We start from the raw sequence: 19,109 nt of genomic DNA on the forward strand, positions 1-19,109 counted from the left end.
TGGCAGTGACCGTGAAGGAATTTCCGTAAAACGCTGTCTTGTGGGAGGGGATGGTGAGCAGGGAGTTGTTTCGTGAACGGGTAGCAAAGGTGTGTGCTGCACTTAGGGGTTGAAATCGTGAAAATAGGTAAGGGGGTTCTCTTGAATGCACTATTTTGTAGAGCGCTGTAAGAGCGTGGAAGCGACGGCGTGTTGAAAGGTCAAACCAGCCTAGGTCTTTGAAAGCCGGGGTAAGGTGGTCAAAATGTTTGATGTTATAAATAAAACGTACACATGCATTCTGTATTCGCTGTAGACGTCTTGCTAGTTCACCACTGAGGTCAACATACGTCAAGTCGCAGTAGTCTATTTGCGACAAAACTAGTGATTCCACAAGTGTTTTCTTTAGCTCTTGTGGTAAGATGTTTTTTAGGCAGTACAGTGAGTGTAATGCTGCGTAAGATTTTTTGCATATGGCCTTCACATGGTCACTCCAGGTGAGGTTTTCGTCCACAACAATTCCCAGGTCTTTGACCGAAAGTGATAGTGAAATGGGTTTTCCGTCTACAAGAATGTCCGGGATGGAGGACTTCGCTGTTGTGGATATGAGGTGTCGTGAGCCAATTAAAATACATTTAGTTTTCTCAGCATTTACTCGTAGACCGTTTGCCTGAGACCACTTGCAGACGTTCATAATATCAGCATTTAGAGCTTTGATGGCCACATTGATGTTTGTTTTAGGGAACGATAAGTAATATTGGACGTCATCAGCCTACAGATGGTAATTTGTTGATTGAAATGTTTCCGATATGTCATTTATGTACATGGGGAACAGTAGCGGAGACAAAACGCTTCCTTGGGGAACACCGCAATTTATCGGCAGCCATGACAACTTATTTTCAGAAACTAATGTGCATTGCTGTCTGGCTGCTAAGAATGAGCGAGTCAAGTCAACAGCGGGTTGGGAGAAGTTGAAATGCAATGACAATTTTGCCAGCAGGATATCGTGGTCGACGGTTTGGAAGGCTTTGCTGTAATCGAGGAGAACCAGCATTGTCAGATATCTCTTATCCATCGCTGACCTTACGTAATCCACCACTTTAATGAGTGCTGTGCTGGTGCTGTGTTGTGGGTGAAAACCGGACTGGAAGGGGTTTAACATATTTTTCGATTGTACATAATTAAAAATTTGCTCGTGCACGATGTGTTCAAATACTTTTGACAAAGTGGGGAGAATACTGATCGGTCGAAAATCTTGTGCGCATACTGGGTTGGTGATTTTAGCCAGGGGGCGTATGTGAGCGAGTTTCCAAATATTTGGGAATGTGCCAGTATACAGGGATGTGTTGAAAACGTCTGCAATTGCAAATGAGATGTGGGAAGCGATACATTTTAACATGTTTATAGAAATTTCATCTGCTCCGGTTGCATTGGATTTTATTTTATTAATTGCAGTTTGGACCTTAGCATGAGTTATAAAAGAAAAATCAAAACTATTTTTGTTTTTGTTTTGTGAACACTTATGGAGTCGATCGTACGTTTCTTAATTTTAGGATTTATGTCTGATGAGTTCTGAAAATGACCATTTAGTTCTTCAGTGGAAATGCCAATTATTTCATTTCTATCACGTTTTTTCCCAACGCCGAACATTTTAAGTTTGTTCCACAGCGATTTCGGTTGCGATCTATAGTTTAAGAGTTGCCTGGCAAAGGAAAACTTTCTCTTTCGTATTTCCTGCGTGCACCGATTCCGAAGAATGTGGTATTCTTCGAAATAATCACGCACTGACTGCAAGTTTGATTTGAGTGCGGACTTATATTGCCTGTATGCTGCATCCTCAATTCATTCATATGTCTCATTGTCTTAGCATGCAACGTTAATCGGCCATTATCCTATTCATTGTCTAGCGCTTAACACTACATTTCGAGAGAGCATCTCTTCTCTCATCTTCAGGTGAACAAATTTCTTTCTGCTGGTGGTGGGTATCAAACTATGACAGACCTGTAATTTTTACTACCAATCCATTGGTCTAACCAACTTCTCCATGGTGCCCTTTTCCTAGACAATGGATAATGTCCAATTCACATTGCATGCTAATATAGAACCATTCTCAGTAACATTCTGAGAATTATTAGATATCCATTGTCTTTCAAGATGAAATGACTGTACGGTCATACACATTGCACACTACTAACCAGAACATGATTTCGAGTCGTAACTTACCATGCCCACAAATATGCTGGCAGCAGTGTTCACAGACTCGCACATCGTCGTCCCAAGAATAGACTGCAAGAACCAACCAATTTTTGTCACTATCCATTGCATCGCTCCATAATAGTACAATATCTGAATCATGAAGCTGAAGAAAAATATCACAGACAGTGTCTGAAAAAAAAAAGAAGAACATATTAAAGTATGAAATGTGTGTGACGAGAATATCACATCTCCAGTAAAATAGAACACTTCATCCATGAATATTGCTAGAAATAGTGTTTCTAATAGAATACCTACTTCAGCATTTAGCCATGCTATTTATTTCCATTGTAATCTTAAAATCTTAAAATAATAAATAAGTATGGTAAGTAGTACCAAAGATTAAGAAAAATATAATGCTGAGAAAATAATTTTCAGGTTGTGCTGACTTCCATGGTGGAATGTTTAGCACAGCATGCTACGATGCCAGGGATTTACTTTTTTTAGTAGTCAGCCCTCACTTTTTGCCATCTTTTACTGCCTTTGACATTCTTTTTTTAGTAATACTTGGCCAAAAGAGGGGGAGACTATGACACCATCAACCCCCCTTCCCTTGGGCATGTCACTTGCCAGGGGCCCCAGGATCGAATCCCAGTCTGAGCATAGTTGAGTGTCCGTTCATCAATTTCATCATAACATCACTCTTCTTTATCTTCACAATTACCTAAAAGTGGCAGAAAAGCGAAGTAAAATAAACCAATTCGAGCAATCGAAATGTTTCTCTGTTGCACTGAACATACACTATAGTGATACAAACAATTAACACTCTGTCTTCCTAAACGTTTTTTTTTTTTTTTTTTAGAACTTAAAACCTCATCTTTGCTATATTTTTCAACATAGTCTCCAGCCAGATTCAAACATGTCATAGCATATAGTTCATATAATCCAACACCATAGAACTATGCTGCTTGCTTTTGAAGTCACATCTGAGTTATGTAGTCCTGTGTTATTATAGCTTCTGCACTAACCTTTTTCTTCGTTTCAATTAGTTCCAAATACCTTTCTAAGAATTTTGTTTTAAAAACTTTGTTTTAGGGCATGGGGTTTCACATCCATATAACACTACAAGTAAATTTACTGTTTCGTGTATTGTAATCTTTAGATTCTGTTATGTATAGTTAACAGTTTATGAACAGAAAGACAATATTTTTGAAACTTGAATTAATTCTACTTCTATTTTTTTGCTTTAACATTATTTTTGTCAATTCATATAACTCTTTAAGAACCTTAATGATGATGATGTTAGTGCCATAGGCATGAGCAGACCCTCTGATTAGGGGGCAAAAGCCTTGATATATACCTACACACACACACACACACGTATATATATATATATAATGCAGAAACATAGAGGCACCATAACGAACAAATAAATTGTTTCTGAAATGTGCAGCACTCCTTTTCTTCCAAACAATTGTGTTCATGCATTTAAGACAAAACTGTTTAACAGCAAGAGTCTGAAGAACTTAGTAGTTATTACTAAGGGGTGGATTTTTGCTTATTTGCAACAGCATATTGCTCCAACAGTGGGTAGAAGGTAACGATGCATTTACCACTGTCAGCAGAGTTATTTATTGCCAAGTATGCTCTAAACATTTAATACATTTCAGGTATTTAGAGTAGTTTTTTTGCAGCTTGAATGGAAATTTGCTGAAATACAAAATACAAATTTACCATGCTCAAACCCAGCTTTCATAACAGAACACATTTGTTGCCTGCATAGGCCAGAACAATGTGATTTTTATAAACATATGTTAACTTTTGCACACACTGATGCTGTATAACCTAGTGAAGGATCATTCTGTTATTTGAGTACAAAATAAGAAGGAAGTAGAAACTAAGGAAATGATGGTCACATGATGAAGATATACACTATGAGCATATTTTATTCTTAAATTATACATAATAAAAATGCAATAACTTTTTGCAATTATGTCTGTCAATTAATTGCAGCTAAATATTGAAACAACATACTGGTGAGGATCAAACATGATTTTTGGGTGATTTCCTTTACGAAAGTAGTAGTGATTTGAAGTGCTAATTTTACTATTAAAGTAATTGGAAGGAGAAAGATAGCAGTTCGATAGAAACTGAGCATTCATAGGATTTGTGCACATATTGATATATTTAATGCCATTTTTATGGGCGTATAACACGGTCCCTGGTTTTGATAAGGAAAATTGTCAGAATTATATCTCGCATATAACCTGCAGCACAATTTATGTTTAAAAATTTATGCTTTTCTTATTCTTTGGTCTAAAGCTGCTGTTATGTGGACAAAGACTGAATGTCGCTGTGCATTACTCTCCATTAAATCTCACATGACAAAGAGTGTTTGTTTGACTCCCATGTTACGGTAGGTGCTAACCACAGATTCACAGTGCAGACTGTTTGCTGCCTGAATTCAATATCTGCCTATAATACATTATCTCTGTGTGAACTCTATCGCCATTAGAACCACACGTTAAATGTAGCAATCCAGCATTGCTTCTTTTGAATTGATGGTTAAGGTGATGGATTCACATTTGTAGTGTTTGCAGGTTGAATCCCCACACTAGGCTATCCAGATCATTGTGGTATGTCTGTAGTTTTACCATGTGCAATTTATGATTGTACCTTGCTTGTCCCTCTGGACATCCATGATTAGGGGGGAACTGCCCCTTTGCCCCCTGTGTGCACACCTATGGTTAGTGCATAAAGCACAATTAAGCTTCCATAGGATTTATAATAGTGAAAATATTCAGTGCTTTGCAATGTTTGAAGGTACTAACTGAAAAGGTCCACCAAGAACCTCTATTTACTATTTAAAATAAATATGGCATTTACATATTTCAATCTGTGTCAAGTGCTTGGTGATAATCTATAAAGTTGTTTCAAATAGGCATTTTTTGGATAGTATATTAGCTACAAAGAAACTTAGACTGGAATTTAGTGTTACTATATCTGAAGGCTAATCTATGGGTCATGTTCAAATTTAGAAGAGATGAAATATCTCTAATTTTGGCACAGTTGTAATTTTTTCCAGTTTTAGTCCCAAACTTACCTTGAAGGCAAACAACTGATAGTCTGTCACAAGAACACCATAAATAAAAGATGATCCCTTGTCGGCAAACGCAAGGAATCCTGCAACCTTGTCTCCCAGACACTCGAATATCTGCCTCCCAACTTCCCAACGGAGGGTGAAGAGGCCAAACAGTAATTGCATTATCAGACCTAGTATTACAGGCCTCCATTTAATCTAAAAGAAACAAATCATGAGCTATTACAACCATGGAAACACTCCTATGCTTACATATTCTTATGTGAAAAGAATTTACTTTTTGTGACATAAGACAACCATAATATTAGAATTACTAATGCACACATTTGATTGATTGATTGATTTGCTTTATTTTACTTTGCTTCTTGTGCTACTTTTGGCTAATTTGTGAAGATGGGGATGAGTGGTGATATGATGAAATTGATGAATGGACACTCACAAACATCCATGTCCAGGCCAGGATTCGAATCTGGTACCCCTGGCATCATAGCACGATGTGCTAACCACTCTGCCATGGGAGCCGGCCACACATTTGACAATAATAGAATATCCACAGTGAGTATTATGATAACCTACTGATATCTTTGAAATACATACAAAGAGTTCTTATGCGACTTTTGTCCATGTGCGAGTAACAATTTAACAATTAGGTGTAAAGTATTATTTATTTTGGTGTCACCATACATAAACAAGAAACTTTCACACAATGTAGAAGCAGTAACAGCACCAAAGGAAGAACCAGGTGCCTCCCCTATCAGTCCCCAGCAAACAATAAAAAAATATTAAATACGAGTAAATGCACGCCCGCTCTAATAAAGACGATTTTATTATTATTATTATTATTTAAGTCTGAATATTCATTTTTGTATGATATATTAAGTAAAGCAGTATATGGACATGAAGACAATTAACTTTTCTTAATGATGTTTATTTTGGAGCCTCTCCAATGGCATAGTGGTAACATTGTGGTAACATCGTGGTAACATCGTTGCCTTATAATCAAGGAGCCCCAAGTTTGACACTTGGTGGAGGCACATAGTGATTCAGATTCCATTTTAAACTGCAGATCTAGGACTGATTAGTCCATCTGCGCATAAAGTTGACGTTAAAAGCAAATTTCAAGCTACTGACATTTGCTTGTTTTGATGTTCCGAATCCTTGAAAATTTGCATTTTGTATGCTGTGTCATGCAATGACACAAGACAGATTCATGGTTGTCACTGACATATATTATATCTGTGGGAAAGAGACAAAAGTATGTACTATAATCACAGTGATCAGAACGCTACATTTTATAAGTAGCTTCGCTACAACTACAGCTACTCTTCCAAAATGTAGCTTCGCTACAGCTACAACTACATTTACCAAAAAGTAGCTCGCTACGCTACTCCTGTTCGCTACTCGCTACTTCTGTATTAAAAACTTAAAACAGCAATATGGCTATTCAAAAGAAGCCCTAGTATGATAGTTGTACGTACTGAAAAATATATTCTGTTATTTATTACCATGATTCCCTTCATTCTATAATTTTTATAGCAGTGTTACTTCAGTTATATATTTTGAATAAAGTGTTTGAGAATAAAGTACCTTTGTAAGTGGCATATCAATTTAAAAAACTAGGTCTTACATGTATCCGTTATGTCCTTATTGTCATTTGAAAAAATATTTATGTGACAGACTTTTTTTAAAAATTAATTGGAAGAATATCACATGTATCGAAATTAACTAGAACGTGTTGCACAAAATAGGAATAAGATAAAAATGTGATATTTAGCAATTTAATCTTCTTCACTTAAACAGAATGTTATTTGGGGGGATGGCGGATATTTGCTCGATCCTTGAGGATAGCTGGGTGCTGCTTCTAGTGGTATAAATGAGAAACAGATGGAGCAATGCTTTACGTAAGTTTTTCTGTTGGAAATGCTTCCCCGAAGACACAGTAATTGTCACCTTGTATTCAAAGGGCCCCAGGTTTGATACGGGGCGGAGGGCACATGGTGGTTCGTTTTAGTCTCGATCAGCTGATTTGTGCATAAAGTGGACTCAAAACAAACACTAGGAATGACTCCTAGTTGGGAAGATGGGATCCTCCTGCTCCTCCATTCCCCACACTGCTCATCATTCATCATTCTTTCTCATTCTCACAATTAACCTAAAGTGGCAGAAAACGGCCATAGATAAGAAAATAACTAAATAAACAATGCATCCTCATTGCCATGATTAGAAAAAGTTAAAGAAAAGGGACGCAAAAGTAGGAAAAATACATAAATTTGAAAACTGTGTAATTTAACAAAAAAATGTCATTTCTGCAGGAAAGTCAATAACTTGTACGTTTTTTTGCAATATGATAAAATATATCGAGGAAACCGATGTGTAAACCCGAGTGTTCTAAACATATTGTAATTTTAAAATTTGCGAACAAACATTATGACCAAAATAATTGTAATTCCAGAAACACTATCGTTCTTGTAACAATAATTTCTTGCCGGTGTGATCCTATACACTTGCAATGATCAATGCTGTTAACGTACTGAACCATTGATTGCTGGCACTATTGCTTTGTCAGATTAGTAGAAAATGGATCGCCCGTTTTTGCACTGTATGTTGTGTTTTACACAGTAATTATCGATATTTTGCAGTCTGTTACGCCATCGATATCCACAGGATTTGTTCCAGGGGTGGCACAAACGGGGCGATGTAGCAAATGCGGCATGATTCTCCCCAAAATAGCGATGCAGCTAAAATAAATGGCTATTAGCCGGAATATATTCATATATGCCAGTTAGTTATCAGGATATTAGAATTATTCAGATGCTAATGAAATAAATTACGCAGATATTTATAATCTAGATTATCTGTATTTGCATGTAATGGACTTTGTCTTTTTGAGTCTCTTGCAAAAGTAAGCAATACTGTCCTTTATTTTTGACGCCGTTGCCACATTCAAAAATTACCTCAAAATGCTGAGAAAAATGTAGCTGTAGCGAAATTTTCGCTACAACTACAGGAATTTTGTAGCTTCGCTACCGCTACAACTACAATTTAAAAATGTAGTGCCGCTACAGCTACCACTACAAATTTTGTAGCTAGCTACAGTAGCGATGCTACAAGTAGCGCGCTACTTCCGACCACTGTATAATCATAATACAGAATCGTATGGTTAAAAGTGATTATCCTAGCTACCATGTACAGTGAAGTTCAATTACAAATAGCGATTGAGATGTGTACCTAAGAGAGTAGTAATGTAGAAAATATATTCCATAACTCTTACCTGCCCTGGATGCCGTGAAAATATAGCTCCAAGTAAAATAAGCACCACTATTCCAAGGAAGGAGATCAACCTATGTCTTTCGCCTTTAGTATCCACCACTAGGAAAGCAATGAATCCACCCACAATTATGACACACACAGCTATCTTGAACGTTCTGCAATGAAATTTTGCATACTCATAAATTTCATCAAAGCCAAAGTCAATGTCGTATTTGATTTCATATCAGAAAGCAAAGGAGTTGGCTAAAAAGTGGTGTCATATCCAAATATCAAGTCCATGAGGACAAGGGTAAACAACACTCCCGTATTTCCCAGGATTTCCTGTATTAGTTTTTTTAATTTTTTCTTATTTATTTGTCCTCCTGGTTCCCGCATTGACATTCTATTTCTCCCATATTTTTCATTAACAACCAGCATCACAAAATTTCAACTCATTCCTAGTTCGGCGAACCATACAAGAATTCAAGTTGACTGAAAGATCTTGGACTTTTAAGTTCGGTGGGAGACTCAGGTTTGCAATTTTATGCTATATTTTACCAAAAGTAGGGTGCTAGGTGCCAAGTAAAATCAAACTGTGCTAGGTTGAGAAGCATTTTGCTGGGGTTGGCATCACTGATTGAGGAAACCCTCGATGCTTTCTCGCTGGATGCTTTAAAACCGCAACCTTCCCCCTGCCCCTTTTCCACTCCTCACCCATCTGTTCGTATTGATACCAGCGAGGTTCCTCAGGAGGGGCAGCAAAGCGTGTGTGTCCATCGTCTTTGGGTTGCGGCTTGAGCGAGAGACAGCAGTCAAGTCTCTTGAGAGTAGCTAACCTAGTCAATTGTTCATACATTGAGCTCATCATTTTATAATGTGCATTATTATGAAACTTCCAAAAAGCAGAGAACTTCAAGCAAGTATAAATGAACTGTAGGAAGTGCCTCACTACCTACATAGAGGAATCGCCTCTGGAACACAGACCGATGTTTTGGAAAGGATCGAATTGATAAAGAATGACAGAAATTGTATTCAAATAGAGAGAGGCAGAACAAAGCAGATGAAACAGAACATGGGAGGGGAAAAAGAAATGATCAGGAAGAAAGGGAAAGAGTAGAAAGAGATGCCAAGATTGAAAAAAGAAGCAGACCTAGGAAGAGAATCATGAGTGTTACCAGAAATTATTGCAAGGGGGATCAGGCCAATGATGAAACTTGAATAGTATAAATAATAACAGCAATAATACAAATAGATAAAAATTAAAAATATAATTTTTATACAATAATAAATGTTATAGAATAAATCAATTTTATTCCAAATTATTATCATAATTATTTTGTTATTATATAAACAGAGAATTTAGTACTATTTAATCAAACAGAAAATCAAATCCAGAACAATTGTTATTTCATACTTTTTGTTTACATATAATACCATTAATGTACTGAAATTCACAGCCATATTTTGATATTAATTTTTGCATACCTAATTCAAGAAAAAGCTGTAAAAGTTAGGGGTATATTTTACTCTAACTAAATAACTAACTCTCTAGCCTTCTTAAACCTGAAGTTTTCGGATCAATGTTACCTGGTTCTGAAAATATCCTGATCCAGTGAGAACCATTACCTGGATATGCAACTGAAAATTGGGCACTTTCATTCCTAGCAATCCTCAATTTACACATCAACCTGCAGGTTTATGGCTCCAGCAACACAAGCCTTCCATCTGTCCCTATCCTGGGCAAGATGAATCCAATCTTTTCCATCCTTACCAATTTTCTTGAGGTCCATCTCAACGTTATCCCTTCATCTTCCAGCAGGTCTCTTATCATCAGGTTTCCCAACAAGAATCCTGTACTCTTCTTTCCTCTCTCATTCATGCCACATGGACTTCCCACCTACGTCTTCTTCATTTAATAATTCTAATAATGTCTGGACAGAATGCACATTGTGCAGTTCTAAATTATGTAACCTTCTCCACTCACTTGACTCATCCCCTTTTAAGTCCACATATTTTTCTAAGGATTTTATTTTCAAATACTCTTAATTTATGTTCCTCTTTTAATGTAATAGACCAAGTTTCACATCCATATAATACTACAGGCAAAATTACTGTTTCGTATATATTAACTTTTAGTTTCTTAGATATTATATGTGAAGATAAAAATTTTTGAAAAGAAAAGTAACATGCATTTGCTGAATTAAGTCTTCTTTTCATTTCCTATTAATATAATTTTCATTTGTTGGTATTACCCCCAAGTACTTGAATTTAGAAATTAATTCAAACGAGTTGTTATCAACAGTTAAATTTTGATTATTGCCTAACACTTGGTTTCAGTCTGTAAGCATAGTTTTATCTTTGCTAACTTCCAACCCTATCTCTTTAGCTGCTTCATTATTTTTAATTGTATTTATGCCATTCCCTAGTAATTCTACACAATCTGCATATGCTAACAACTGAGTCAGTACATTTAATTTTAGTATTTTTATTAGTTTCTTTTACCTTCTTAACAACACATTCTAAGGCAAAATTAAACAGCAATGGAGATAATACATCTCCCTGTCTTAACCAGTCATGAAATGTACATTTGTCAGACATATTAAACACTCTCACGAATTTTGCTTTGCTTCATTAGTGCATAATTTTATCATATAAACAAGCTTATTAGGTATTCCCAACTCTACTAATATATTACATACTTTGTCCATTTTAACCGAATCATATGCTTATTTTTTAAAAAGCAATGGATATTGGACATTTTGATTATATTCCCACTTTTTCTTTTCTGTCTGTTTGATGTGAAAAATTTGATCTATAGTTGATCTGTTGATATTTTACTCATAAGGTTTATCTATATACTAGCTGAATACCTGGCGTTGCCCGGGTATATAGTTATCCCAATCTTCTATTAACCAGGAAAATAATGAATTCTAACTATAGTGTAAAATGTAACTAATTTTATTTCATCGTGAATGTCACCAATGTTGTAGCTTAGAGACTCCGAAAACTATGGATTCGACACTAGTGTAGGTCATTTGTGGCATTTTATTTTTCACCCCCTCTCACCCCCCATGCTGATAGGTGATGAACTTGAAGTTGAACCGCATTGGGAGTGTCACGAAAACTATGGATTCCACACCTTTACACAACACAAAATCAAATCAGCCTGAATGTTAAACAACCCGAGAAACACTATCGTTGTGCGGGATTTCATAGTCACGGATGTCTGTGCGGAATTTAATATCTGTCGTTTTGAATTATTTTTACATGTCACCCCTTCCCACCCCACTCCTAGGGGTGCCAGGAGTGTGTTACCCCAAAAGTATTCTTTCTAGCTTGCAAGTGATACGTGTATCAAGCAGTGGCGCCGGCGGCGATTGGGTCCCAAAACTGGGGGGGGGGGGGGGTAAAGGTGCCAAAAACTCGGGGGGCAAAGACAGTATATTTCCCTTTGTAGATAAGATTTAGCATAGTTCGGGGACAAAAGTGGCGAAAATTGGGGGAACAACTGCCTCACTCGGCCGGCACTGGTATCAAGTTTGGTTGAAATTGCTCCAGGTGTTCGAGAGTTATGCCGGAACAAACAAATATACACACCCACACACATACATCCATTTATATATATATATATATATATATATATATATATATATATATATATATATATACATATATACATATATACACACAGGGTGTCATTTTAATGGCGCCCACGGAACACAGATTCGTATAGAGGACATCAGAACAAACAACTTTTCTCAGTAACATTTTTCTCGTCGAGGCGTCGATTCGACGCTGCAGCCGTTCAAAAAAAAAAAAAACGTTTTACCGCCTGGATGCTGGCAACCCAACAATACATTAGATCGTATCTGTGACGTCATTCCCTGCGGTGAAACAGCGCACGGCAGGATTGCAAGGAACACACAAATTTTGTGAAAAATGACGAACTACCTACTACATTATAAGCTGTAAAACAAAGCGAGAAACGCATCCAGAAGACCGAACATCATAGCCTACCAGCCAGAAGATCAGCAGTCATCTCAGGGGAAGGGGGAAGTGAACCAACGATATGAGAAATGGTAAAAACCGTATTCAAAATGACGTGTCAATATCGGATTTTGTCTCAGCCTACATGTCAAATATCAACAACAATAAATTTTATTGGACTTGCAGCTTACATGTGACTGTTTACGCCCAGCTAAATGTCAAATATTTGCAAATCTCGTTGCAAATTTGATATCTACAGATTTGTGTCCAGATGCCTTGTGGTACTTTTGTGCTGATAACGGAAGTATCATTACGGCTAAAAATACGTACAACCACAGTAACAACGTAATGACGAATCAGTAACGAATATACTGCCCTGTTCACAGTTGCAAACTATTACATGTGTATCCGGTGTGTAGATAAACACAGTCGTCGGAGAGTTTGTGTTACTACTACTTATATCGCTGTATTTTCAACCATTTTTGCTACTTGCCTCACAATGCCCTGAATATACATTATATTATGCGTTGATTATCTTTGAAATTTTGAGTTCTTTCATTTCTATTTTGTCATGTGTTCAGTGTGTCACAGACAACTGGTATCAGAAGAACGAAGTGGATAGACTAAATTGTAGATGCCAACTTGCTGAGACAAAATTCGATACAGTGACCACTTCCACTTGAATTGTATTTTCTTTCTACCATTTTTCGTATCGTTTGTTTACTTCCTGTTAGGTTACAGAACGTGTTTTCTCGTTTTGTTTTACGGTATATAATGTGGCTGATTGTAGCTATGTCATTTTTCACAGAATATGTGTATTCCTGGCAACCCTGTAACGCATCGCTTCACGACGGGATATGACGTCACAAATGCTATCAAATGTTGTGTTGGGTTGCCAGCATTCAGGCGGCAAAACGGGATTTTTTGAACGACTGTAGCGCCGAAACGACGCTCCAACGAGAAAAATGTTACTGAGAAAAGTTGTTTGTTTTGATGTCTTCTATACGTTTCCGTGGTTCGTTGGCGCCATTAAAATGACACCCTGTTTATAAATAGTAGTAAAACAAACTCTCCGACGACTGTGTTTATCTACGCACCGGATACACATGTAATAGTTTGCAACTCTGAACAGGGCAGTATATTCGCTACTGATTCATCATTAGATTGTTACTGTGGTTGTACGTATTTTAGCCGTAATGTAACAACGTGAACCTCAGATACTTCCCTTATCTGCACAAAGTACCACAAGGCATCTGGACACAAACCTGTAGGTATCAACCTTGCAACGAGATTTGCAAATATAATTTACATGTAGCTGGGCGTAAACAGCCACATGTAAGTTGTAAGTACAATAAAATTTATTGTTGTTGATATTTGACATGTAGGCTGAGACAAAATCCGATATTGACACTTCATTTTGAATACGGTTTTTACCATTTCTCATATCGTTGGTTCACTTCCCCCTTCCCCTGAGATGACTGCTGATATTCTGGCTGGTAGGCTATGATGTTCGGTTTACTGGACGCGTTTCTCGCTTCGTTTTACAGCCAATAATGTAGGGTAGTTTGTCATTTTTCACAAAATTTGTGTGTTCCTTGCAATCCTGCCGTGCGCTGTTTCGCCGCAGGAAATGACGTCACAGATACGATCTAATGTATTGTTGGGTTGCCAGCATCCAGGCGGTAAAACGGTCTTTTTTGAACGGCTGCAGCGTCGAATTTACGCACCAACGTGAAAAATGTTACTGAGAAAAGTTGTTTGTTCTGATGTCCTCTACACGAATCTGTGTTCCGTGGGCGCCATTAAAATGACACCCTGTATATACAGGGTGACTGGTAATTAGATGTATTCCCTGAAAGGGGTTAAAGTAGAGACAATTTGCAATAAATTTGACCATATGATACCCCGTCCGAAAATTAGTAGTTTTCGAGATAATCGAGTTTCTATTGTTTTTTCTAAAAATGACAATTTTCCACATAAAAAGATGAATTGAGAAAAAACTGATAATTGTAGGGAACTTATTTAAGCGTTTTCTGATAGCTAACAAACAAGTGGTTCGTTTAGAAAAAAGTTTTTTCCAAATAACAATCACATGTAAGTACCGGGTGGGTCTAAACTTACAAGTGATGATAAAAAAATGCACTCTTAGTTTACTTGGCAACGTATTAATAACAAAAATGGTATGACACGAACCGTACAAATTACTTAAATTACTTCCTTGGGTCATCAGCTATCCAACAAGGTACAAATGTTGCTAACATTTACATATGTGTACAAGAAATAATACTTCATTCATCTTCATGTGTATGGAATCAATGAACAATACAATTAAAGAACATTACACGTCTTGCTCAAAGTGGGCACCTCCGTTACGAATGCAGGCACGTAAGTTTTTACGGGTCATTTGGTCTCTTAACTCGTGATGTGATGGTGGCCTTGACGTGTTGACCAGCTGTTAAGATCCTCTCCCTGAGCTCTTCTTGCGAGTTTACCGGTGCCTTGTCATGTGGCTCCAAATGTAAAAGTCGCAAGGCGTCAAATCGGGGGATCGAGCCGGCCAGGGAATCGGTCCGCCTCGGCCAATCCATTTCTTTGGGTACTTTTCATCCAGCCACTGTCGCACGCCCAGGCAGAAGTATGGATGGGCGTAATCAACAATCATTTCATCGAGCCATTTTTCCTGCCCCAAATCTTAAATGGCATCACTTATGAACATTTTTTGCGGAACGGCATGGCAATGTTGTTGGAGGATGTGCCTCTAGCTACAAGACGTGACATGATGACTGCCCAGCTCGATCCCCCGATCGATTTGACGCCTTGCGACTTTTACATTTGGAGCCACATGACAAGGCACCGGTAAACTCGCAAGAAGAGCTCAGGGAGAGGATCTTAACAGCTGGTCAACACGTCAAGGCCACCATCACATCACGAGTTAAGAGACCAAATGACCCGTAAAAACTTACGTGCCTGCATTCGTAACGGAGGTGCCCACTTTGAGCAAGACGTGTAATGTTCTTTAATTGTATTGTTCATTGATTCCATACACATGAAGATGAATGAAGTATTATTTCTTGTACACAAATGTAAATGTTAGCAACATTTGTACCTTGTTGGATAGCTGATGACTCAAGGAAGTAATTTAAGTAATTTGTACGGTTCGTGTCATACCATTTTTGTTATTAATACGTTGCCAAGTAAACTAAGAGTGCATTTTTTTATCATCACTTGTAAGTTTAGACCCACCCGGTACTTACATGTGATTGTTATTTGGAAAAAACTTTTTTTTAAACGAACCACTTATTTGTTAGCTATCAGAAAACGCTTAAATAAGTTCCCTACAATTATCAGTTTTTTCTCAATTCATCTTTTTATGTGGAAAATTGTCATTTTTAGAAAAAACAATAGAAACTCGATTATCTCGAAAACTACTAATTTTCGGACGGGGTATCATATGGTCAAATTTATTGCAAATTGTCTCTACTTTAACCCCTTTCAGGGAATACATCTAATTACCAGTCACCCTGTATATATATATATATATATATATATATATATATATATATATATATATATATATATATATATATATCGAACGCCTGGATCGATTTCAACCAAACTTGGTACACGTATCACTTGCAATCTGGAAATAAATACCGTGGAGGTAAGACACCCCTGGCACCCCTAGAGGTGGGGGTGGGAAGGGGTGACATATAAAAATAATCGAAAACGACCGATATTAGTATAGAATCCATAGTTTTCGGGTTCGGTAAGATGAATAGTGACACTCCCAATGCCGTTCGACTCCAAGTTCTTCACCTGTCGGCATGGGGGTGAGAGGGGGTGAAAAATGTAGAAAATGACCTACATTAGTGTCTAATCCATAGCTTTCAGAGTCGCTAAGCTAATTGGTGACATTCACGATGACATTTGAGAGAGAGAGAGAGAGAGAGAGAGAGAGAGAGAGAGAGAGAGAGAGAGAGAGAGAGAGAGAGAGAGAGAGAGAGAGAGAGTGAGTGAGTGTACTTACAGGAACTTCCACAATCTCTTCACACCTTTACTGATTGGTACTAAGCAGTTTTGGTGCAGCCATCTTCCAAAGAACCTCTTGATTATTTGGAAGTAGAGAAGGCAACCGTATACGAGGACTGTGCAAATGATAAGAAACCCAATACCATTGCACCAGTTGATGTTTCCATCTGGGTCCTCTCCTTGCCTCCAAACAACCAGGGCGCCAATGAAATAAGCGATGTAAGCGACATTGAGCACCGAGTAAATGAAGACCCTGATGCCTTTGCTGTACTCTTTCCGTTTCTCACCCACAAATGCCCAAAAGTCCGAGATATATCTCCCTATTTGGTTTCCTTCTTCATTCGCTTCACTGTAGCCCTTAAAAAAGGAGAAAGAATAAGATTTCTGAGCATCCAACTTCTCAGAAAATAAACATCCAAAGGACCTTTATAGCAGTGTGACGAAGAGATACAAAACGCCATAAAAATAACTGATGGGGCATTCTTGTAATGAAAGATTTTAAGACATGGCAAACTGATGGATTAGTGCTTGAAGTGAGTGAACCTGAAATGCAGAGTGATTATGAAGCCACTGCACATTTTAGTGACAATGTGACAGTGCATTTATTCAGCAGGTGATTAGAAGAAACCGGAGACGTTTTTAGGTCCACTTTTTGCTCAGAGAGGCTAATTGAGACTGGACTCACAGTTTAAAGTTGGGATATGAACTACTGTGTGCCTCCACAGGCTATCTAATCTGGAACTCCTTGATTACAAGGCAATGACGTAACTACTATGCTAGCGGGGAGGGACAAGAGTAGGATTGTTGAAGAGATTCTTGCCTACATGTAAATACTTTCCAAATTTTGATTTGAAAAATGCAGTTGATATTGATTTTGAATGGCGGAAAAGTTCATACCTTGAAATAATGACAAACTGGAATTGCATTATGTTGTGTGCCACTTTCCACATGCAGTAGTACAAACTAAACTAATGTAATAATGTAAAACATTGCAACTTGGGGGGGATTGAACACAGCAACTGGGTGTGTAATGAGCATAGCAGTTCTATAATGGTAGTATGGCTATTCCATAAGCAAATATATTAAGGGTTTATAATTTATTTCCAGTCCAGAGAAAATCTTTTTGACGGTATGCAAAAGCATTTTCTCAAGAGGACGGTATGAAGTTTCAACATGCGAGCATCGCCTTGTAACGAAGGGATCCTGGGTTCAGTTCCTGTGGAGGCACATAGTGGTTCTAATCCCACATTAAACAGTAAGCCCAGTCCCGATTAGCCTTTTAGTACATAGAATGAACTTAAAAGCAAACTCATAATGCAAGATTAGTGCCCACCCTGTCTCTATCACAATTCTATCATTGATCTACCATCCCCATTGTTTTTTCCCATTCTGACTGATTACACTGGTCTACATATGAAATATTTTTTTCTGCTGACTTAGATATTTTAACTGATTCTATATAATTTGAGGTCGCTGATTCCAAATATGTAGTCAGAAAACGTGTATCACGTCACAATTTTTCACAAATCACATTTGAAAATTTTTACTATATTATAATACTGGGTTAAACTCCAACAATTTTCCATATAGATATCTGCACATAATGAAATTTCTTTTTCTGCTGACTTAGATATTTTAACTGATTCTATACAATTTGAGGTCGCTGATTCCAAATATGTAGTCAGAAAACGTGTATCACGTCACAATTTTTCACAAATCACATTTGAAAATTTTCACAATATTATAATACTGGGCTAAACTCCAATTTTCCATATAGATATCTGCACATAATGAAATTATAGGACTATACATAGGTGGCGTAGCTGATAACAGTCATTAAGTTGCATTGTTTCAGAAGTCACATTTCAAAATTTTCAGAAAATTATATCCGGCTACATTCCAACAGCACTTTCAAAGAGAATGCGACGTAGTCAGATGTCCATGCAGAGTATCACGTCACGTTGTTTAACAAACATACGTTTCTATTTTCTCAATAGGGAGTTCTTAATGGACAAAACGTTTAGGAAATTCCGGCAAATTCATCAATTTGTTTCACTAGCACATACACTCAACACCTGATGCCTGTACTTACGCTAAACTTAACATACACCACAGAATAGCACAACATGCATACCTACTTAGGCAAACATTTTCGTTTCTTTCATTTTCTGGAGTAGGTGGCCTCAGGAACGCCACGCTGCAAGCACCAGCAATAGTTGGCCATCATGTTTTCGTTCCATCTCCCCTGATATCGGTGCTCCATGGTTTTTATGTCTTGGTGGAAGCGTTCGCCCTGTTCTTCACTTACGGCACCAAGATTGGACGGAAAAACATCTAAGTGGCTGTGCAGGATGTGAAGCTTGGCACTCATATTTACTCCTAACTTTTGAAAAGGTACCAATAAATTTTCAACTAGAACCTTGTAGTTGTGCGCCCTGAAGTTTCCAAGAAAGTTTGTAATGACATCAGAAAAGGCACACCATGCATCTTTCTTTCATTGTTTGTAAGAATTCTTCATCTTTCATTAGCATCCTTATCTGAGGACCATCAAAAATACCTGCTTTTATTTTCT

The 19,109-nt window shown here is 37.5% G+C and overlaps 1 protein-coding gene across 4 annotated transcripts in view; it reads right to left on the reverse strand.

Annotated features, from left to right (window-relative positions):
- Window positions 1-19,109, reverse strand: part of LOC145998703 (putative transporter YutK) — a 176,988-nt gene that overhangs the window by 65,562 nt on the left and 92,317 nt on the right. For all 4 annotated transcript variants that reach the window (XM_083135187.1, XM_083135189.1, XM_083135188.1 and 1 more), the window contains 4 exons: window positions 16,536-16,894; window positions 8,544-8,697; window positions 5,276-5,470; window positions 2,203-2,364 (listed from right to left, as the gene is read on the reverse strand). In XM_083135187.1, coding sequence (XP_082991313.1) covers window positions 2,203-2,364; window positions 5,276-5,470; window positions 8,544-8,697; window positions 16,536-16,894 — 870 coding nt within the window. The remainder of the gene's footprint in view (window positions 1-2,202; window positions 2,365-5,275; window positions 5,471-8,543; window positions 8,698-16,535; window positions 16,895-19,109) is intronic.

This window comes from Lepisma saccharinum, chromosome 14, assembly GCF_977018435.1.
Source record: "Lepisma saccharinum chromosome 14, izLepSacc3.1, whole genome shotgun sequence".
NCBI classification, from domain to species: Eukaryota; Metazoa; Arthropoda; class Insecta; order Zygentoma; family Lepismatidae; genus Lepisma; species Lepisma saccharinum.